The 24,291-nt window shown below is 36.5% G+C and overlaps 1 protein-coding gene across 1 annotated transcript in view; it reads left to right on the plus strand.

The window, feature by feature from the left end:
- The window catches only part of VWA8 (von Willebrand factor A domain containing 8), a 180,512-nt gene that overhangs the window by 70,051 nt on the left and 86,170 nt on the right, over window positions 1-24,291 (plus strand). Inside the window, exons 17-21 of the mRNA XM_042866426.1 lie at window positions 2,495-2,610; window positions 3,335-3,441; window positions 4,792-4,898; window positions 7,844-7,915; window positions 18,039-18,115. Coding sequence (XP_042722360.1) covers window positions 2,495-2,610; window positions 3,335-3,441; window positions 4,792-4,898; window positions 7,844-7,915; window positions 18,039-18,115 — 479 coding nt within the window. The remainder of the gene's footprint in view (window positions 1-2,494; window positions 2,611-3,334; window positions 3,442-4,791; window positions 4,899-7,843; window positions 7,916-18,038; window positions 18,116-24,291) is intronic.

Below are 24,291 nucleotides of genomic sequence, written 5' to 3' on the forward strand. Positions count from 1 at the left end.
TGGGCAATAGTTTCACAGCATTTCTGTATAGGAAGTTGAGGGTTGTTGAAAGGCCTTTGTGCTGTTCTGAGATTAAAAACAAGAAAAAAAGGAGTAAAAAGGCTGAATTCTATATACAGCGTTGGAACAGTGTTGTTGCTAATATGTATTTAGCTCCCTACAACTAATCTTTGACAATTGCAGACTGATAAATGAATCATTTGTAACATATTTGGAGACATACCATGCTTGAATAGAACATTATAATAGTCGTTTTCAAACGAGTGGATATCTATAGCATTGTGAAATATCTAAATGAAATATATGATGTTGGATAAGATGTGAGTCATAGTGCAGACTGAGGGAAGTTTCTTGTAGATGAGCAGTGACATTTGACATGTCAGGAATAGCATGCCTGTGTGCAGAGCAGAAATGTTTGCCTAAGGTATTTTATAGGCTATTTATAGGCTATTTATAGAGTTGCCTGAGTAAGTAATGCTCAGCCAGAGATTATCTTGGCATATTAACCATTGTTTAAAGTGATTTTTGTGAACAATAGAATACCTGTAGAATATTCAGCTTGTGGTTGTGTTCTGCATCATTGCAATTGTTTGTTTGATTTACAATAGAACCTAGAGACCACAGTCTAGATCCTGTTGGATTAGATGCCTCATAGATACATATTACAAAGACAGTAGCCTACTTCTGAGTTTACAGCTGTCCCAGGTAAGAAGGAAAGAGGAGATTTTAGTCAAGATCTTAAGTTCCCAGTTGCAAATATACAGAGGATACAACACAGTTTCTCCTCTATGGACCGATATGCTGTTTTGTTTGTTACATCATTTTGACTTTAAACTGCCTGTGCCCTTGGAGATTGGACTTGTCTAGGTGTGAAATAAGAGGCAAGACTTGCCTCCTTCTTCCCACCTAGTGCAATGGATAAAGTACTGCGTTAGTATTCTCTGTTGCCAGTATGTATCAGTGCAGTCCTTTTGGTTGTGAGGCATGAGGATTGCTTTCCTTAAGAAAATTACTTTGGTTGAGAACATTTCAGCTGTATTAGAGTACTTTACCAGATGGAATATGATATCCAGAGGCTGTGAGAGTTATGGCTAGTGAGCTGAAATAGCAGATACAGCGCTCACTTCTCTCACTGATGAGTAGATCTTGAGATAGCACTAGAAAAGCCATCATGTATGACACCATCTTTGTAATGCTGAGTAGTATACCATGATGATTCAGAAGATGCTTCACAGTCTTCCATCAATGAAAACAGGAGGATCAGGTGTAGCAGTATTAGCATTTAGCCCAATCCAAACCATTTTTGCTCATTGCTAAGCTAAAAAATACTACCCTTTGCCTTCTCAGCATTTGAGAGGAGTACATACAATCTCATAGAACTGTTCTTTTTTCCTTCCCCCCCAAAATAACGTCTGTTTGTTGAAATTAGTTTTCCAGAGGAAAGAGTTGATGATTTGACATTTCTCATGCTTGAAAGTTATTAGGAGAGAAAAAAGATTCTGCAATTCCTAACACGCTGGGTTTTTTTTTCTACTTTTTCCTCGTTGGCAAGCTTCAGAATTTTTTTACCAGTTGAAGGATTATATTATAGTCAGAAATCATTTATATGACCCAAACTAAAATGTTTTGAAATTACCTTATTACAACATTTCATTTAACACAGACAAAGTATGATGCAACTTATCAGATCACACTCATTGTTGTGTGCTTCCTGATAAAACAGGGAACCTGTTTGTATTAGATACCTTCATCCGGTAGATGGTAATTATGGAATGATTTCTTGCTCGATATTTATATCTCTATCTAAATACATAGCCACTTATTTGGGGGGCTCTGTTTGTTTGTTTATCTTTCAGTGATGCTGTATTTGTTCTAGGTTGGTCTTCACAAGCTTTGAATCACTTCTGTAACTCTTTACTCAATAATGTGCAGTTTTTAGCATTTACTTTAACAAGTGGACAGCAGAAAGGGACACAGTGTTCCAGTAATAGCCTGCCCAAATGCATGCACAGAGGTGATACCGTCTCCTTACTTCTGCCCACTGTTGTTTTTTGTACATCTGTGAATCCTGCCAGTCTCTTTTGCCAAAGCATTACATGTGGAGCTCATATTCAGTTTGTGAGAAGAAGACTAGATTTTACAACATCAATGCTTTTACAATGGCTAACCTGCTTGTTATTAGTACTCTGTAGTATTTGGTTTCATGTAGCACAGAAAATTAAGTCATCAGCATATTTTTTCTTTCCGTTGCTTATCAAGTGAAATCATAAAACACATCTTTAGATGACATAATTTTCATGACAGTGAAGTACTGCAACAAATAAAGAATTAAAAAATTGCAGATGCAATAGCACCAGCCATTACAGGAGGCAGAAAGCACTTGTGAATTAGGAGAAAAGTTGAAATAATTGCTTTTGGATTACGCTTTTTTCCTGACTTGTGCAGTTGAAGTCTCAGAGATCAAGTAATTAAGCTACCTTGTATTTTTTGACAGGCACAGTCCCTGGCTTCATCTTTATCTACTCGACAGCTATTGCGAATTTGTCGTCGACTGTCACAACATCCAGATGAAAGCCTTTACTATGCTGTTAATAAAGCCTGCCTTTCCAGGTAGAAGTGCTAGTTTGGTAGAAGTTCAAGAGTTTATCGGTCTATTGCTAGCATGCAAGATACCTGTTAGTGCATTTCAGTAACTAGTGCAATTAATTTCCTCAGAATAGTTTCTCTGTTATTTCTAAATATAGGAGGTGAGTAGAAATGGCTTTGTAGTGTTTTCTTATCTTTATGATGGTGTTTAATGACATCGTATAAATTTTGTCACCATTATCAACATAACTTTGCTGTCTCAAAACACTCAAAACAGAATTCTATTAATGTCTTGTTTGTTCAAATCAAAACTTTGATTTCAGTTCTAAAAATGGTATGGTTTTGTTGTTTTTTTTCTTTCACTTGAGGACCAAAGCTCTAAGAGAACAGCATCAAGAGAAGTTCTTGCTACTAAACATTGTTTCTATATTGCATCTGTTAATGGCAGTGGAAAAAGATTACAGACTTCCAGCTCTACTTCACTCCACTTTGCATCTTTGTTGCAATGTTCTGTAACACTGAACCCTTTCATAAGCAGTGTGCAACTATTAGTGTAGTTAGTTACCTATGGGAGAAGTTGAACTTCTCTCCTTCAGGTGAAATGCTGAAGATTGAGCATTAAGGCCATAGACGTTCGATGTTTGGAGATACAAGTAAAGCTTCATACTGATTTTATGTTGTGAAAATACAGAAGATGTTAAAGAAAACTTCCTAAAGAAATGACCTGCCTATTTATTTCTTTATTTAGATTTTTACCAAACCTTGCCAGATTGGCTTTACATAAAAATCTACAGGATTCTGGGATTGAAGCAAATCCGGATAACATGAAGAAACTAGAGGAGAAGGATTACAGTTGTAAGTCTGTGTCATCTTGTGTCCTTTTATTCATGTTACTTAGATGGTTCTGCATTTAAGGCTGAACTGAATGACTTCACAACTAAACATAGTTTGCTTCAGTTACATCCCTTTGGCTTTGTTCTGTCAGGATGTAATGATACTCTTAGTGTGTTGGTAATTTTGTAATGTCTGCTGCATTCCCTGCTCATGGAATTTTGTTTGAGGGTTTCCAATGCCTGAATGACTGCAGTGACTGCATAGGTGTACAGATTTGTATATGTTTGGGTATGTATGACTGCTGAAATATAAATAATACTATGTGGAGAATACATGTAAATAGTGCATGAACACCTACATATGTATACACGCATATGTATGGTTGAATACATAGTATTACATTATAATACAAATCATGCAAGCATTATTTTATTTGTATTTGCATTGCATGTATTTTTATATATGTAAAAACTTATTTATAAAATAAACTAGAATTATTACCACTTGCATGATGCTACCTGATTACCTTTTTTTTTTTTCATCCTGATGCATTGTGTTTCACTGTTCCCCTTTGTGAAACATGCAGGAAAAAATAAAGGTAGAACCGTATATGATAACAGGAGAACAAATAAAAGTATCTGCCCAGAAACTGTGCTATGTTCACGTTCCAACCCAGCCAGATTAAGAAATTAGGGACAAATAATTTTGAAGAAGGCAGAAAAGAGAGATTCATATCATTTTATTATTTACACTTAGCTGTTATTTTCCTGAGAAGGAATATATGGTTCTTTTAATGTAGGAAATTTTTACTTTTTTCTTTTTCAAGCTGTAGTTGAAAGTTATACCTCCAAGTATAAATTCAGCAAGTTTTCGCTAACGTTTTTGGCATTCACAAATTTTATCAAAAGAAGTAACTCAAGAGAAAAGTCAGCAGCTACTCTCAGCTTCAGCTCTCACTCCTGTCCACACCATAGCCCCAGTGGGGCAGGGATAGAAAATAAGAAGAGAATGAGAAACCTTGTGGGATGAGGAAATGTGCTCTGATAGTGTTAATGATATTCCAACAACAGAACAAGGCAACTGTCACTGCTCCTAATGTTCTGTATGATATTTTTACATAAGATCAATTATTTGTCATTTATTGTAGTAGACGTCTTTGACATCTTATTGTAAGAAGTCAAAGTCAATATAAAACAATCACATGTTAAAAAGCACTCTTTCAAGTATTCACTTTGTTGAGTTAGAAATTATTTAGAGCAACCCACAGCCTTTTAAAATTTGCACATCTTCACTTGTAAGCATTGGGAATTGATCGCTTAGAGGATGCTCTAAGTAATGCATGTGCTTCTTTGTTTCCTGAAAAATGTCCAGGTGAAATAAACAATGGGATTCTGAAAATAGGATCTGTGACTATGCCAATTTATAACCCAAGTGAGAAAATGAAAGTGCCTGATGTTTTGTTCTATGAAAATGCTCAAGTAAGTAGAATTCTCTGGCTTCTCTTGCACAAAGTTTGTTAAATGTTTATTAATGTACATGTTCTCAAATATGAAATAAAATGTTAACTCAGTTTTTAGGTTCTAGTTTTGAAATAGTTTCTTTAGGCTAAAAATTTTTCTGTAGTGATTTGATGCTTCTCTGGGCAACCTGATCCACCACCTCCTCCTCAAGAAATCCAGTGGCTTGATTATTCATCTTGAAAGAGGGTTTTACAGAGAATTTTTTCCTGGGGAAGCTTTGCAGGTTGACAGCCTTAACACTGTTAAGTTTGAGAAGCTAGATGATGAGTAATTAGTATTATTAATCAGCCATTAGTTAATCATTATTTTTATTTTACAGAATCATATATAGATAAAAAATATTTATTTTATAGAACTTGAGTTATTAATTAGTTATTTAGTTAGTTGTTACTGTTATTGGCAGTAATTAGTTCATGGTAGCAAAGAGTAAGAGCAATTAGTGTAGACAATTACAGGAAAGGGCTTGGTGACTTGTTTTTGTTTGTTTGTTTTTCCACCCCTCCCACCTTCCTTTTACAGGGGTAGGTATACTGCAGCTGTTTTTGCTATCTAGCACAGAGACCTCAAAATTCTCAGACAAGTGTATCTTTAACCAGAGAATTACCCCCTGGGTGACTGTTGGAACCCTGATAGCTGGTGTGAGATAATGTAATATTTCACTGAGCTTGTGAAATGTTTTTCTTTCAGGATCTTGGTGTGGCCTCCTGCCTTTGTGAATTTATTTTTCTCTCTTCTCTTGTTCTATTTTTTTCATCTTTTTCTGGTTGGAATTTCTTTCCAGAAAGGCTATCCTTTCTACTACATGATTGTCACCTACTGAAGGTGATGACAGACCATGCAGGGAGGACAGATCACAGTCATCTTCATCTTCCCCAGTAACATTTCATGTGAGAACTGGTTCTGTGTTGCCATTTCTAGAACACTGCATTGCGTTTTCCATCTTCTTGCATGTAGTTTCAGTAGTTACAGTTGAACACACTGCATAAAAATGTGCACAACTGTGAGCAGATATTATCACAGAATTGTGGGGATTGGGGGGAAGTCTGGAAGTCATTGAGACCAGCCTCCTGCTTAAGCAGGTTCCACAGGAAAGAATCCAGGTGGGTTTTGAATATCTCCAGAGAAGGAGACACCACAATTCCCTGGGAGGCCTGTTCCAGGTGCTCTGTCACCTTCAAAGTAAGGAAAGTGTTTCTCATGTTCATATGGAACTTCCTGGGTTCCGGTTTGTGTCAGTTGCCTCCTGTGCTGTGACTGAGCACCACTAAAAAGAGCTTGGCCCAGTTCTCTCGACACCTGCCCTTTAGATACTTGTAAGTGTCCCAGTGGAATTCAACATTACCACAGCACATTGCTCTCTGTTCACAAGTGGCACCATCATGTTAATGATTTTAGGTGATATGATAGATTTGAGTCTCCAGGCTCTGTGGAGCTTGGATTAAGTTCATACAATATTGTTGTGTCTACTTCTTCATGTAAATATTGTATCTGAAACGTATGCATGCATTCTAATACAATGTAAATTTTGGTCCTCATAAAGAAAAAAATCAATATGTAGCATCTCTTGCAGAAAAGCAGTTCTGCAGGGAAACTAGAATGTGTGCATATTTGTCCAATTTGGGATAAAAATAGAATACATCAGAAGGAAGTACTCAGCTTTAGCAGCCAAATAATAATAATAAAAAAATGTAACCAGTAAATGATTTGCCTTCAGGTCTTCCCTTGAATTATGCATGGGGTATTCATTAGTCCTTTGACATGCCTGGTTAGGATTTTGTTGTATTAAGCTGTTTACATGAATTTCTTCCCCCTGCCCCCAGCCTCCGTCTGGAGAGATTTGGACATTTAAAATATCTTTCACACAGTTATAAATGGTATATTTCTATATAGTCAGAAATTACCTGTGAGGTACTGTGGTTTGTTTCTTTTTTGTTTTTGTTTTTTCTCCCAAAATTAAGTACTAGAGATAGAACAATATTGTGAAAAAACTTTGATTCTGTATATGTTTAATCTAAAGACAAACATTCATTCCTCTAAGTAGCTTGTCTGACCTACTTTCAGATGACCTATTTTCACTAGGTACAGTGGAGAAATATACAAGACTATTGCTAGAGTAAAGTAGTCAACATTGCCACATAATCCATAAATCCTTTGGATCCTTTTAAACAAATTATTTGTGAGGAGCGTGATGTGGTTGAATTTTGTATTGTTTGTGTTACCTTTTGCAATACTGGACGTGTGTGTAAAATACACATCATATACTTTTTCTTCATCTAGGCAATCTACTTTAGATGTTATTAGAAACATAAACTTGAGCTTGTGTTCTCATATTATCCTATTATTATTTTCTTTGAAACTAAAGCTTAATTACAGTAGGAAAGTGTATTTGTTACCATTTAGACCTGGTGTTTAATGTAAAAAACAAACAAATGAAAAACAAGCCATGTTTATAGTGAACACATTCTCCCTGTGTTTTGTTTCTATACTGTTCTACCAGGATACATTTTACTTCCTCCTAGTAGTGTTGCTGGAAAGTTGTCCTATGTGTGTAAACAGAAGTTCTTATGCACTGCGTGACAAACGTTCATCTAGGCTAAGAAGGAAATGCATTAGGAATGAATACTGAGAGTAATGTAAATTTAGGGAAATCAAACACCCAGAATCAATTGGAGCAAAGGAAATACATAAGTGAAGTTAGTGATTGTGTTTCATTGTTTTAGTCAGCTAAATTGCCTCTGCTATTATTGATTGCGAGACTCTTGCTATAAAGTGAGTAGCTCTAAGTACAGTGTTCAATAAAATATGGCCTAGATGCTGGTAGTTCTGTGTACTTCTGTTATTAGTGAATACATAAACTAGATAGTGTAAAAACGGGAGTGAAAATCATATTTTTCTTTCTCTAGCACATGATGGTAATGGAAGATATGCTAAAAGACTTTCTGTTGGGAGAACATCTTCTTTTAGTTGGCAATCAGGTGAGTTAAATGTTTCTTTTAATGCATAGGACAGACTTGTTATTTAATAATGAAATCAAATCTTTATTTTGCTTTGTTGAAATTGCACCTATTGGTACTGCTAAGGTAATAATACCCAGTTTTGGTTCTTCATCTACTGATGTGCACGTATTGGTGGAGTAAAGACTTCTAACATTGGGGATATTTTTCTACATTGTTATTGCAGTGGAAAGATAAAATTTTAGTAGTTATATGTAACATCAATACCACTGAAATCTTCAATCAACTGCATTCTCTACCCTTGATGCCCATGCATCATACTTCTGTTTTAAGATGTTCTAGTAGAGGACAAGAGATGAACAAAAGAGATACAGATCCACTTTATTTTGCATGTTTTTGTTGATGAAGACTTTACTGGTGAGATCATGGGGGCTGTCATATTCTTTTAGTTGAATGGTATTTCGTAACACCTTTATGTTTTGCCTTTGGAAAAAGTCTAACCCAGAACACGAATGGTCTAATCTATATGGAAAGAAATGTAAAATGCTAATTGTTGTTGAAGTACCTCTGTTGGAATTATAGTGTATATGTATATTCAGTCTCATCTATTTAGAGTCCTTCTCAAGTGCTTTTATTTAAGATTTTTTACTTTAAATCTCTGTGGAATTCTTCCAAGAGGTGTCATATATTTCTAAATTAAATATCTAGTTCACTAATTTAAAAAAACACTATTTCCTTAGCAAGACATGATCAATTTTCCCTATTCCATAAATAATGCTCTCTGTGCCATCTGCAAAGTTGTTACTGATGGTGTTGCACATTAAGATTGCCTCCAGGATTTACTGTCAGGTGAAGGTAGGGACAGTGTCCTCACTGACAAGGTCCACAATCCAACCATGGTCATGCAAGAAGAGCAGGTCTGCGAACAACAGCTTGGATCAGCCAGGTGCCAGTGGCTGCCAGATAAGTCTGTAGACCAAGGAAGGTCTGAAATCAAGTGAGCAGCCACTAAAGGGCCCTGCACTGCATCACCAGAAGTCTAATTCAGGAAGGGACCGAAGAAAGAGCCTGAGTGTTCCCTCAATGATCTCTAGAGGTCCCTTCCAACCCCTACAATTCTGTGATTCTGTGAAATGACAGGGAGAAAGGGAATCCCATTGAGGCTATTTGTGGTTTGCTCTGCTGCTGTACCACAAGAGCTGACCTTCAGGAGTTCAGTGCAGGCAGCTAAAACCCTAAGTACTGGGTAGACAAGCATGCAGAGCTTGGTGGTACACTCAGGTACCCGACATGTGCTTTGTATTTTGAACTAGTTTGGCAGTACGACACTTGAGAATGACTTCTGGGTTATAGAATATTTTTCCAACATCAGTATCCTCATCTTTAATAATTTTAATAATTTAATCTGTACAAAATTTTCTTAAAGCTTATGAAACTTTGGCTGGAGACAGTGATAAAGGATTAGACCAGTATTGCAATGTACTGCTTTGATTTTAGACGTCAGCTCAGCTCTGCCATTAAAATTGTTCTGTCCTTGGCAAATCAGTAATACTTAGGAGTTTTGTTTTTTAATCACAAACGTGTGTTCTGAGTACATCCAGGTTTGATATTTCCTGACTTGTTCCACTGTTTCTGTGTGGGACTAAGTTAGGCCAGGTGGCCTTTAATTTTAATTTACTGTTTTATTAAGTAATGTCCTTAATTATGAGCACTTTATTTGCCATTCTGCCATTGTTTCAGTCCCGCCATCCACAGCAACCATCCTTGATTTCACAGAGATGATCACTAACCATTTAGAAATTGCTCGGATAATTCTGTACGTGTATTACTGAAAATTACTGTAGCATGTGTTGAATCCTGTTCAAGTACTTTAGAAGCAACCATGTTTTCATGCTGAGTGCACAGATGTTTTGTGAATGAAATGAGTGTGCAAGGATTAACCCGTAGTCTCTCTCATAGAGATTTGGTTTCCCTAAGTTGGCTGGATTTCATTTTCCTGTTTTACCTCTTCGATTTTCCTTACATGTGTACACATAGAATTTCTGTTAGTTTAAATCTGTTTTCTTTATTTCACAGTTGTAACTGAAGTCTCTTCTGTATACTATTATTAATTTTTATTTGTGAGCTGACCAATGAGAGTCCTTTTAAAGAGTTGGGTTTTTTTCCAGGGTTTGAACTTGGAAGAGAAATACTTGAAATTCCATAGATCAGAATGAAGTGATTTTGATGGTGTACCATTGGAAGAATAGCGTGGTTAAGATGGTATTTTACAGGTGTTATAGCTGGAAAGATTATCATGGTGGAAAAAGAACAATCAAGGAAGAAATGCTCACCTGTATCCAAGGATCTAGGCTCAAGGTGAAAAACTACAAAAAGGAGGGATGTCCAGAAAGGGATCCTTCCTCAGGGGCAGTCAGCCCTTAAATGGAGTCTTGTCTTCACCTGTGCTTCCAGGGCTGACTCAGTCATTGCCTCAATCAGTGGTTCAGGCTGTGACTCAACAGTTGCCATACAGATGTATATTAAGGACTACCTTTCTTTAATGAAACCAAGGAGAAATTGAAGACAATTTTTGGGCATTAGCAAATCTTTAGGAGTTCAACTTCACAAGCAAACTACTTTATTCACATGTAGTCCTTGAAGAGTATATGGCCCAGGGTTTTGTATCTTTAATACATTATGAAAAATAAGGGTTTTACTATATGTTTACACTGGTTATTTTGGATACAAACTGGAACGTGCTTTAATTTAACGTACAAGAAAACAGGTTTCTTTGGGTCCTTGGGAAACACACTGAATAGATAAGAATTTTCAGCTGTGGAATAGTTTCTGATAAAAGGAAATGCCAGTGCTTTAAATATAGCTTCTGATATTGCTTCCTGAGAGACTCTGAAGTCTGAGTGTGAATGAGACCATCCATAGTTTCTCAAAGCAAGTATGAAGCAGTTTCTTCCTTGGCTGAGAGTAAGCAGCTATTTATTGCTCTCAAAGCAACAAGTAGGCAAGCACAATAATCCTGTTTAGTAAAGGTTACTTATTCTTTGCAGTGACTGTTTACGTGGCTGTTACCATATAGCTGTTACGTTGCAGCCATTCTCTGGGCTTCATGGGGCAGAGTGAACTACTTATTCTTATTATCAAGAAGATCTTTCAGGCTGTTTTGTTGTGAATTTTTTTTTCTAATGGACATTGTACAGTTTGGTCTACAGTAGGTCTTCACTTGATATCTTGAATTTCTGTTTTTTGGCCATGAGGAGATAAATTATACTCATGCATAATTGGTCATGTGGAAAAAAATTGTTAAGTAACAGTGGTGAAATATATTTTTGAAGTTTTACGTGTAACATTTGCCAGAGACGTATTTCAAAAATCTCGCATCTAGAGGTTGTGTCAAGAGAGATGTTGGATGCTTCACCTTTATTGGTCCTAAGCGAAGTAAAACATCGGCTGTCTTGAAGAGACCAAATGAAATATTCATCATTTTAAAGAGTTTCTGACTTTCTGGGGAGAGAAGGCTCGCAGCCTTCTCACTTCTGAAGTATTTTATAACCCTGAAGTACTAAAACACTTAACCTTATGTTAAACAAAATAGAAGTATTTTATTTGACCTTAGTCTTTTGCTGTAATTTGTAGTACGAGCTGTTCAGATAACTGATCTCATAAATTGAAGAGGTTCTGTCATAGCAGTGAGTCCTGGATATTTCTGCTCTCAGGGCACAGTTTTCATGCTATAGGTATTTCATAACAAATTGTGTTCATTTTGGCCCTTATAGTTACTCTATTTTATTAACTGTATACATAAAGTGTAAATGTTATAGATGTGAATGTATTATATAAATATCTATACAATACACTTTTAGTATGATCTACGGTGAGTTAACCTAAAACAACCCAATTGCAATTCTGTGTAGCATGACAGATGCAGCTTGTATCAGGCCCTGGAGTTCTGCCATGCCTTGAGAACTACACATAATCCCTAAGGTTAATGCCTCGTTAACCCTTATCCATTCCATAATGTGTCTGTTAAATAATAGACACTTTTAAAAATTCATCTCAGTAGATACAGATAATATTTGTATGTACATCTGAGGCACCTTCTGCCCTTCTGTTTGATTGCACCCCACCAGCTTTGGCACAGTGCTTTGCCTTGTGCAATTAGATCAACTGCTGTAGGCCTTGTACCATTCTTGTACCAAGGATAGGTCGTAGGAATGAAGTATCTGAGAAAACATTACTGTCACTATTGTATGGACATTACCAAAGCTGAGGAATATCCTCTGTCAGTCTTCCTTAAGAGTGGACAGAGGAAAATATGGTGTACATCGGGACAGCCTCAGTGTTCATCCGGACCATTCCCTATTAGTCATCTTCTTATTGCTTTCTTCTTTCCAGAACTCCCAGCTGTTCTTTTGTCTTGTAGTTCTCTTCATTGCCAATGTTTATCATTTTCATGGATTTGGTATTTGCCAAACTCTTCTTGAAATATCTGTGTTACCAGTATAAAAAGAAACCACCAAGTTGATAATAAGAATAATAAGAAATGCCATAAGTTACTGTTTCAATTACTGTTGAATACTAGGAGCAGTTACATTTTGTGCTTCTTCGTTGATGGTGTGAAAATTTGGATTTTGACTTTGCCTTTGTACTTGTTCAGAGTGGCTCCCCACTAATTCTCCCTTGTATGAGGAGAGAAAACTTTGCAAGTCAAGGGAATAAATTAACATGATTAGATCTTGTTTTCTGCTTTTCTTCAAGTCAGACATGAATGTAAATGGACTCTCATTACCTTGAAGAATTCAGTGAGACAAATGATTGAGTCTTTCTTAAAGATGCTTAAATGAATGTGCTTTAATAGATCGTTCCATCTAGGGTAATATTATTCTTATATCTTTGTGAAATTGGATTAAATAGATACTGAGAGCATATAACATTATCAGTCACCAACAAAACTTAAAATACCGAATGCTTAGCATCTTAACTCCTCTAGAAGAAATTTTTACTTGCTTCGACTTGTAAAGATGGACAACTTCCTCTGCAAGGCAAAAACGTGCTATCCTAAAGCAACTTTATTCCTGTCCTTTGAACACGAAGAAACAGAGCTGTAAATGAGCTAAATTGGGCAAACTGTTGTGGAAATTTTTGCCTAAGGAATTTTTTGTGACAGTTCCGGAAAACTCAGAAAATATTTGTCTTTTACTTCTACAGTCACACACATATGTGAACATGCATTCTCTTTAAATGTCTGTCTGCTTAAATTATCACTTTCTGCCTTTGCAAGTTATGTTGTGAAGGATCAGAATAGAAAAAGAATCAGCTAATTGGTTTTCTTCGGGATTTATCTACCACAGTTCTTTTTATTTTGATTTTTTCATATCTTCCCCTCTGCAGAACTTGCGTTATCTCACATCACTGAAAATACAAGTACAACGGTGCCCCAGTAGGGCGCTGGGTGGATTTTTGTACTAAAATCCAGGAAAAAAAAGTAAGATACCTGCAAGCTTGTCTACATTTGTAGTTGGGAATGCATCCAAAACGTTCAATTCATGACTTTTGATAATGGTGAAATTTTAATTTGTTAATCTTCCGTTGTTGTTGTTGTTTGTCCCAGCTTCTGAATTTGTAATAAAATAATGAGCTCATAAACTAGAAGGTGCTCACGTGCAATGCTCCGCTGTGACCAATATATAGATCACACTTGGGGCAAGACGTAATCACTGCTGATTTATTCACATTTATTCCAAGTGAAGCTTATAACACCAGGGGTATTTGAGAGAGCTGTGTAGGTGCTGCTTGTTGCTCTGGTGATAGAACTTTTTCTCTCTTTTTTTTTTTTTAATTTAAATCAGAACTATGGTTCTGGTTTTATGTCCTCTGGTGTAAAAATAGCAGCCTCAATCAAAATGCTTGCACTCTTGCAAATGTTTTTGTTGGCACATGCAGGCAAGTTACAGACATGGAAGATGGTTCAGTGCCAAGCCCAGTGTTAGAAACCATTCATTAGGAAAAGTGTCCTCATTTTCTTCATTTGGGAAAGTGAAAAACCATAAGCTTCTATGACAATGATGCTATCAATATGATTATTGTATATCTAGTAACAAACTGAGGACTTTTACATGAGGATTCTTTATATTCCGTGTCAAAATTTAATAAAAAGGTTTTGTCCTTTTTTTCCCCTAATAATGCGACTTTAAAATTACGAAATTTTGTTGTGGGCCAAAATGATCAAGTAGCAAACTGTTTTTCTCCCTAGTTTTAAAAAATTGTTTTGTCCTTCAGCAATGAGACAAGTGCTCTGCTGAAGGTGATTGAAGCTGCGCAGGATGGTTGCGTGCTGAAATGCAAAAGCTGTGATTGCATTGCTTTTGCTGATGGACATCACTGGTCTTTAACTGCTTTGGTTATGACCAGCAAATTATTGAAAAGGAAATGAAAATGAGGCAGCATTTTTAGGTTTATTTTTCCTAAGAGGCAAACTGTTAATTTAAAAAACATGGGCACAATTCTCTTGGACTCTAATTTTATTGACATAAGTTGGACTATGCAGGGGAGAATTTTGTCCCACTACTGTAATAGCTGCATCCTGAATTGCAAAACACCTCTGGGACCTGTAAAAACCTTGTTTATATTTGAAACTACAGTTACTGCTTGAAGATTAAGTCATTTTATCCTTGGCAACAAGTGTTTACAGTGTCAGGAGAATTTTTAACTAAGGGTTTGTTTTGCCTTCTAATTGCATAATCTCCTTTTTGTTATTCATTAGCATAGATACTTACCTACCATTTTCCTATTTCACTTGTCCCATATGTCTGACAGAGGAAAAATTGCCTGTAACTTGCTTTCTGAAATGCTTTTATTCAGTTTAGCTGAAACACCAACAAAGATGCTTTTTTTCCTCTGGTTAGCATATTTTCATATTCCCGATACATTAAGTAACTGCAATAGTATGTCTATATATAACACACAGAAAGTGTTATAAAGTGTTGGAATGTTACATTAGGCTGCAGTAATTGCAAATTATGTGAGATTGCATTCTGAATTTGACCCAAGATCACCAGCATTTTACTGTGTTCCTGCGACACGTGTAGTTCTGATTCCTTCATAGTTGACTGCACACGGTGTGGGTGTCTGATACAGCTTGCTCCTTGGCACTGCATATCGTTTGAAAAGAAAGGAGGGTAATTTTGTTGCCATTACGATCATGCCAGTAACTCATTTCAGAAGTTTTTTCCTAAAATGAGTTAGCCTTTTCCACTCTTCATATTTACCTGAAGGAGAAAGACCACCAGATGTATTTTTCCCATGAGGTTTTAGTGAGTTTGAAATAAACCTGGTTTCCTTGGCCTTGTGCTAACGAGTAGTATTTAAGGACTCACCCGAGCTCTTCTTTTCTGCAGTTTTTAATGGTGTAAAACAGCCCTCTAAATATCTTCGGTCTCTTCCTTACTCTCTAACATGTCATGGGGTAAAGGAGACAAAGAGAAGTGGCAACATGTCATGAAGTAAGAATGTGGAGGAAGAGAATCGAGGAGCTTTCACTTGAACTTTGCTCTAGCTGCTGTTGCCAACCAAGGATTTTCTGTGGTACACCACAACCTCTGAGAAGGCACATCATGTACTCTCTGAAGAAGTTCAGTCTAGAAATTGGGCAATGTTAATGTGTTTATAATAGCTAAAATGTGGTGGGAATGCCTTTTGAATAATGCATGCACCTTTTAAAAATGTATTATGTTCTAGAATCAAGGTGTCCTTAAAATGAAATGAAAGCAGGTGTGTATGGAATCTGGTGAGAGGCCCAAAAACAAACAAGGAAAGGGTGCGGTGTGGTGATGGCACAACTCCCACTGACTTCACTGTGCTGCTTGGCTAAGAGTGCTCTCTGCCTTCCTCCATGGTGGTCCCCACCAGGCTTGTGTCTTCTGAACATCCATTCAGAAGTGAGCTGCATTCCTGTTAATAACCTTGGTGACAACAGCATGGATAGAACTATGCAAAACCAGCTATGCGTGTTCTCTTCCTGTGGGAAAGGGAGAGAAGTTAGCTATCATTTTGTAGGTGTGAAAATATTATTTTCAAGTATTATTTGAAGAATCCACAGACCATACATTAATGTGCATGGAAGTTCTTTTTTTTTTAAATTATGGTAACCATTTTGTTTCGTTGTGAGTATGCCTTACACTGATTCGATATATTGATCTGTTTCTTCATCTTTGTACTTGCAGTAGCTGTCTAGAGTCTCCATCTGCAGAGATAAAGATGTGCAAACCAACTAGGAGTAGGTACAGAAAACTATGCAGGCATCTGCCCAGTTTTCTTTAGCTCTCTTCATAAAAGAAAAAGCAGCTGCTTTCAGTATGGGTATGTGATCTTGACATTAGAGGAATACCCACTTATTCACCTATTTATGACTTTAACTATCTGACTGCAAGAATAGGAGAATAAAACTGTCCATGTGCACTACTAGAGGATTCTTAGTCTGTTTCTGGTTACTTTTGATGCTTCTGATGTAGTTCCTAAAGTTGTGTGTTTCCACATCTCTGAGTTTCTAGAAGAACTGACATCACAATATCATCCCATTTTTCAAAGCGGTGGAGAACTGTATTTCAGGTGACAATTTTCAGCAATATCTAGTGACAAGTATTGTGTTGTAGTTTCTTATTACAGCTATGCATGAAGCTGTAGATTCTTCTGAAGGACCAGATGGAGGAAGATTCATGAGAAGGCGTGAGCAGATCACTGATTTGACTTAGCTTTCCTATGTTCCAGTTGAGTCTACAGTAGGGTAGTTCTATTTCTGTCAATTCTGCTGTATTTTTTTTTCCTCTGCTCTTGTGCTGAGAACTTTCCTTTCGTGGTTTCAACTTCTACACATATGTGTGTGATTCTCTATTCTCATAAATGCAGCCATATGAGCCTGTGGTCACTTTTTGAGAAGCTTCAGTGTTGCAATTCTGCAACTGTCAGTTGCCATCTTTGAGATAGAATTTAGTCGTAAATGTCATAACTCACAGTTATGAATGCTCCTATTCTGTTTCAGTGCCAAGTGAAACAGATTAGCTGGTCTCAAGTTGGTTTAATCTAATCTCTTTAATCTGTCTGTGGGTTATATTTATCTGCTTTAGTTTACAGTGGCATGGACTAATGATGCATTCACGAAGTCAGTGTGAATCTCGGTAGAGGGACGGAATCTTCTCAAACTGTTCTTGGCAGGTTTACAACTGAACTTTTCTTTCTGCTCATTCGTCTTGTTCCTTTTTTTCCCTTGGCAGGGATTTCCCTTTCCACTTTCTTACAGGAGGAATAAGATTTTTTTAACTGAAGCTCATTAGTGCAGTTTGGTACATGTCAAGGAACGTATGACCTGGATTACCTTAGGATGAGACTGACTTGGAACGTGTTCCAGCAGCACACCTTATACCTTCAGCATACTTCCTTCCATGCAAACAAGCCAGGCCTGGGGTGAAGTGCCAGCTCCTGAAACACTTGTACAGAGGACAAAGTGGTGTTAGCTACATCTGATTCACTCCATAAGCTCACTGTCACTGTTCTGCACACCTTGCTAATGTGGAGCTTCTGTAGTATAGCAGTGTTGTAGATCAATTAATTTCCAACCCAATTCTGATTCTCTGGGCCTTTTTTCTAATGCCCAGTGGAAGGTGATTAGCAAATATTAACAAAGGTGACGTCTAAGAGATAAATGCAGTGTGTTTCCTATGGCCAACAAAAATTACCTTTTCATCCTTAGTGCAAGCTAACTTCATGGTATTCAGAGGTTTGCAATACCTTTGTGAAACGTGGGGCTTATAAACAAATGGAGATAGTTAAAGTGATTCACACTTGATATAATGGTGATATAATTCTACGGAATCAATCCTTTTTCTGATTACTCCAGTAAAACAGATAATGGTTTTGCAAATACATACATATGTAAAATAATATTGAATTGCAGTCAGAGCTCTTCTATGTGAATTGAAATTGTATTTGCTTATAAAGAAATTTGGAGAGTATCTGAACAGTTTTAGAACGTTACTTTTTTAAAAAAAAAAACTTTTAAATGTGTCATAAAAACTCTTAAATGAAATTTTATCACTCTTAGTTGTGTCTTCATGTTATAATAATGTCTTTGTGTTACATTTATTTGCTGCAGGGTGTTGGGAAGAACAAGATTGTTGACAGATTCCTTCACCTTTTAAACAGGCCCAGAGAGTACTTACAGCTGCACAGGTAAGAACTTGTTACATTTTCATACTTTGCAATCTGATTTCACACGTTTTAAAACTCGCATTTCTGAAGTTTAATTTGCTCTTATTGTTTGAATAAATACTCCATTATTTTGGGTGCCACACAGACCACAGAAATGTATCCCTTTTGTAGGCATAAGCAGTAAGGCTGATGAGAGGGTCCAGGAATCTAGTGGAATCGCTTTGCTTAGCATAGCAGGAAGTAAAGCTTGGAGTCTACTGATGTCAAACTAAGAAAGTCCTACTATATTATCATTTCTGGAGAGATTTCCTTAAGCATGAGGTACTGTGTGAGGGAAGAATTTCAAAGGCTCTTACTGGAATATATCATTCATAAGATAAGAAATACTCTTAAGTATTTGTTTTTTTCTTTGTCATTCCTACTCAGCACATGTATTTGTCATCTATAAGCATGTTTAGATTAGGAAATGATATTTTTTTATGCAAGCTAAGAAAAGATTTTCAGTACAACAAACCAGTTGAGAACAATTCAAAAGCTGAAATAAACAACAAATTATGATTGTGTACTGATTTAATACCAGTTTATCTGCCTGCTCTTTATGGCATGTGGATCAGTAAATTGAAACAAAGACTGAATAGGTACGGAAGAATTATTTTCAGTTGAATTGCATTGTATTTCTGCTTCATTCCTACTCTTTACCTTTCTCTCTTGAACTTCCTAGCATTATTACTCTTTTTGTAACCAGTGTTCTTTAAATAATGCTAATAAAAGTGATTGTCTTTGGTAGTTAGCCCTTTAACAGCATGGTCTCTTTAGCATTTTCTCTCTCTTCTCCTCTAGCTTTTTGTCTTCAAATATCTTATCCTTGTGTTCCTGATGCTAGGATAACTCTACCTCATCACTTCTCTACTGCTGTTTGCTTACATTTTCTCCTAAAGTCCCATCACTGCTTTTCTAAATACTACTTTTGTGACCTGCTACTCTGAGCTTTGCATTAACTTTCATGTCATCATCTCTGCCTGAAATAGACACCCCCTCCTTTTCACACATAAACACTTTTTGCACATCTCATTTGGATTAACAAAGTACTACAGTATTCCTATCACTCTGTGTATGTGACCTTTGAAAATTTGTAGTGAGGTGTGGTCAAGAAGAACAGCATAAATTAATATTGAGATAACTCAGGGGAGTGCTGTATAAAAAAAGATGTTTGGGATAATGATGGACCCATAGAATGTATCAGGTACAACATTCTAGATTATATATCTCCAGAAAGATAAGGTGCCTTTGCAATAGACTCTTCTAAGGTTGCTTATTGTTTTACAGTGTTTAAGAGATAGATAGAAATAACAAATGATGAACCTGAGCAGTTCTAGAAGAACAATTCCAGAGTATAGAGAAACCAGAAATTTCTACTTCCTGGGTGGCATTCTGATACCTTGTGAGGATCTTAGTCTATATAATGCCTTGGTAAACTTCATAAAACCTTTAAAAAAGGATTATGATATTGTTAGTGCACACTTTTGGATTACAAAACAAAATAGGAAAAAGTTTGCCCTCAAAACATTTTACTATTACAATTTTAGACATTTTGTAGGGGAAATACAGTTAGTAGCTTACTTACAGCATATAAATGCTTTATAGGAAATATGCTAGATTGTACACTTCATCTGGATGTTTCTGTAGATTTTGTAGGTAGCTGGCATCAGTACCATTAACTGTGCTAGCAGGAAATTATTTCTAAATTTAATACTTTAAATGGTGCTCATATACCTGAGTTATAACTCTAGAGCAATTGAATGTTGTAAGCATGCATTTTAGTTGACAGCATTTCAAGGGAAAGAAGAATATTATTGTTTTTCTTTTCAAGGAAAAAGTGCAATACATTAAATGAAAATTGAAGGGAATTCAGTACCTGGTGAAGATGGGAATTCTTGACCCTTTCAGAAATGTATCTGACATTGCTCATCATTAGTTCTTGGAATTTAGGTTGAAGACTCTCTTTAGATTGCTGTAACAACTCTTTCTAGAAATGAGCATGCAGCTGTCAGCTGCATATCCTGAGGCTCTGAGTTTCCAGTGAAGTATCAAATCTGTAGGAAGATGGCTGATGACATCACCAGTTCTCAAACATGCCCATGTCAAGTGTCACCTTCTATAATTAGCTATAAAACACATACTTACAATAATTTTAAAATGGAATTGCTGTCTCAGCTGAATAGTATGCCTTGCAATTGAATAGTTTCTGTTATGTTCTGGAGTAGGTAGATATAAATCCTTAGGTAACAAGTAGCCTTGCTGATGACTCTAACAAAGATGTCGCTGGAGGAGAAATTGTCGGAGTGGAGAAAACTATAAGAGCTTTAAAATCAATGTAATGAGGGTCTTTAATAACATGTATCATTACATAGTAAATAAAGAAGCAAATAAATAACAGGCAAAAGTAAGTGAAGGTGATGCTGGATGAAATTTCCTGATATCTAAGCAATTTGTTAACGTTGTTGCCATTTTTCAAAACTGAATTTTAATTAGGTTTAAGTATCAAACTCATGAAGACATTCCAGAAATATTTACATTCAATGGCTTGTGATGTAAATAAGGGATAAACATACAGTCACGTAATGTACACTCTGTGTTATGCAGTATAATCACTGTAGGTGTCATTTATAAAAGATCTCACCCCTTGCACCTTTTGCCAGTAGAAATAAAATAACTAGATATGCTATTCAAATATGTTTTGATTTTGATTGTTTTTGTGAAGGGGTGTTTTTTGGTTTCATTTAGTTTGTATTTTCTTTTTTTTTTCTCTCTTTTTTTTTTTTTTTTACTTTCTAGATAGTATAGTGCAGCATTCAAATACACGCTGTTGCACTTGTGTCAGGGTAATCCCAGGTGTGAGTACAAACTGAGAAAGGAACTCCTTGAGAGCAGAGAAGGACTTGGGGGCCTTGGTGGACAAAAAGTTTGACATGAGCCAGCAGTGTGCACTTGCAGCCTGGAAAACCAACTTTATCCTGAGCTACGTCAACACAGGAGTGGCCAGCAGAAAAAGGAAGGGGATTGTCCCCCTCTACTCAGACCTTGTGAGGCTCCTTCTGGGTTGCTGTGTCCAGGCCTGGGACCCCCAGTACAGAAAGGATGTAGAGATAGTGGAGTGAGTCCAGAGGAGATCCACAAAGATGATGAAAGGGCTGGAGCACCTCTCCTGTGAAGAGAGAGCTGGGCTTGTTCAGCCTGGAGAAGAGAAGGCTTTAGGGAGACCTCGTTGTGATGTTCCAGTACTTAAAGGAAGCTTACAAACAGGAGGGAGACCAACTTTCTGCATGGGCAGACAGTGATGGGACAAGAGGGAATGGATGTATAATTTAAAGGGGGGACAGGAAATGAGGTTAGGTGTTAGGAAGAAATTCTTTACCTAAAGGGTGGGGAGGCATGGGAGCAGGTTGCCCAAAGAAGCCGTGGGGGCACCATCCCTGCTGGCATTCAAGACCGGGTTGGATAGGACCCTGAGCAGCCTGAGCTGGTGGGTGGCAGCCCTGCCCCCAGCAGAGGGTTGCAACTGGATGGTCTTAAAGGTCCATTCCAACCCAATCAATTCTATATAAGTTCTGATCTAAAACTTCACATATTCCAAAAGATTCACTTGGGAAGTGTGCTTCTTTTGGGCAATGAGCTGATAGAAGGGGTAATTTTAAAACCTCAAAATTAGTGTCTTGTACTGGAAGATGGTGAGAGGAGATAGTAGACAGAAAAGAGAGTGTTTTTCCTTAAACATCTTTTCTAACATCTGTATTTACTTGCTTTACCACTGATTCATATGTAAGGGTCAGTCTGACCTTAAGAATTAGATTGTTTATGGAGATTATAAATCTTTCTCTTAGGCTTGCTTACCTCATTGAGAGATTTTCTTTTCTTGGGTATAATTTACATATATTTATATACATCTATGTGTGTGTATATATATACACACATGTTTAGAGAGTAATATATATACATATATATTCAGTCACACATACATATGTGTATATATATATATGTATGTACACCACCCTGTTGATAAACATTCTTTGGAACCACCCTGATAGCAGGTTGGCCTGTTAGTAACTGAGCACTTCTGTTTCCAAGCAATTCTTGGAAAAAAAGCCAACCTGAAAACCAACACACTAGACTTTACTTAACTTTAAGTTTTATAAATCATTTTGGGACCAAGAAACTAAACATAAAATAACTGAAGTAAAGCTGTGATTAAAATTTAATAAGGAAAGAAATTAAGAAAAATGTTTGCTTATAAATTATTCAGAAAGTTGACTGCCCTTGCTTACAAACTTCCTAATATAAGAAGTTGATCAGGACACAAAAAAGAATAACTGCAAAAAGGCAGATCTCTGTTATCATATATGACTGGGGTTATAGGACTCCATCTGAAACTGACAGTTTGGGTTAGGGTCTGCATAGCCTCTGTCTAGGGTTGCACTTACAAAGCATCTTGCTTCTTTTCCATGCTGAATCAGAAGTTTCACCTACTGAGATTTCCCGATTGATCCCTTTCTTTTAAGAATAACTTCTGGGAGATAAACCCTCAAATTTTATTTATTTGCGAGGGATGACTGCGGCCACGATACTGGCTACACATTATGAAACATACAACAGCATTATCTTGCCTAATGTTAATCTTTAAGATCTTTCTGCTTTCGCCTTGAATGATGCTTTCACCTTCATGATGCTGCTGGGAAGGTGATAATCTGAGGCAGCTGCAGGCTGAGCAGAGATCTGTTTAGAAATTAGATGCAATATTGGATGACTTTATTACAAACTTTTATGTCCTCCAAATAAATGTAACAGAGCACTGAATACTTGCTTTATTCCTAAATGTGTGAAACCTGGAAAAGCTCATAATTTTATGGCCTTTACTACTTTTGTAGTCTCTTGTGTGAGTCACATGGAAAGGAATCACCTGTGGTTCTGCAGAAGAATGTGAAACCAAACTTTGTACAAATTGTGGATCTGTAAAACAGGTTTCACTGGATCAGGAAAAAAGCTTTTCATTAGAACTGATAACATCTTCTTTTAAAGTCTCTTGAAAGAAGATTCCACAGAAGGAAAATACAAAGCAAATGAAAAAAAAAAAAAAAAAAAAAACCAACAAAAACAACAGTAAAGCCTTAGAAAAGACTTAGGCAAGAATATGTGCCCTATTCAGGTTATAAAATCTTTTTTATCACTAATGAGAGAGTAGTACATAAAATATAAAGTCACACCTCTCCTATGTAAAAGCCTCAGAATAAAAGTACTGTAGACTTAAAACTGTTGGCTCCTTTGATGAAGAAAAAAAATCAATTTTACCCCTCTCACCATCAAATTAGTAACTAATTGCATGTAAAGAATGGTTTTGCCAGATTGACGATATCCTTTATCTGCCATTTAAACAATTATGCATCTGTTTGGAATTCAGTCTTACCATCAGGCTGTTTTTTTAAGTTAAAGTGACAATGATTTCTTCTTGGAGTTCCTATTTTTGTGTGGACTGGTATTATATAAACACAATATTTTCCCTTTTGTTTCCAACGCAGACTTGATTTATGGCTCAGAGTTTTTTGTTTGATTGTGTTTGGATTGTGAAGAGACTGCAAAAATAAAAAAAAAGGTTTTCAAAAGGTGAGGTTCTGCCTAGGGAGGGAAAAAATTCAGTGACCTACAGTTCATATTGGTTTCTTTTAGAATAAATAATGGATTAGTTTTACATGCTGAAGACATTTGAATACATCAATTTTCTGGAGTCATATAATTTTATCTGTTCTTAGTATTCATTAAGTAATCTCCTAGTCTTAGACATAATGATTTTAAAAAGGAAAAATATTGGCAAATAAATCATTCTCTAGGTATACTGCACCTGAAATTTCATTTTAGACAGCTAAATAGAACTGGAGAAATTCTGTGGAGATTATGTGGTGTCAACTCTAAGATTTGATGCTGTACGACTTCTGAAAGCTGCCGTCTCTGTTCTGTTGGTGTTGGATTGGTTTTATATTATGTAGCCAAAAGGAGCAGCTGGCAGTAGGAGCCTTACGAAATTATCTGACATCTTGTGTTGTGCTTCAAACTGCTCTACTAGCAAACAAACAAAAGCCTATTTCTCTGCGTAGTACCTTGAAGAAAATTTAAATGTGGAAAGAAGGCCTGTGTTCCAAGCAGCACAT

The sequence above is a fragment of the Lagopus leucura genome, unplaced genomic scaffold (genome assembly GCF_019238085.1).
Source record: "Lagopus leucura isolate 7727_CA_CO unplaced genomic scaffold, USGS_WTPT01 Super-Scaffold_100001, whole genome shotgun sequence".
NCBI classification, from domain to species: Eukaryota; Metazoa; Chordata; class Aves; order Galliformes; family Phasianidae; genus Lagopus; species Lagopus leucura.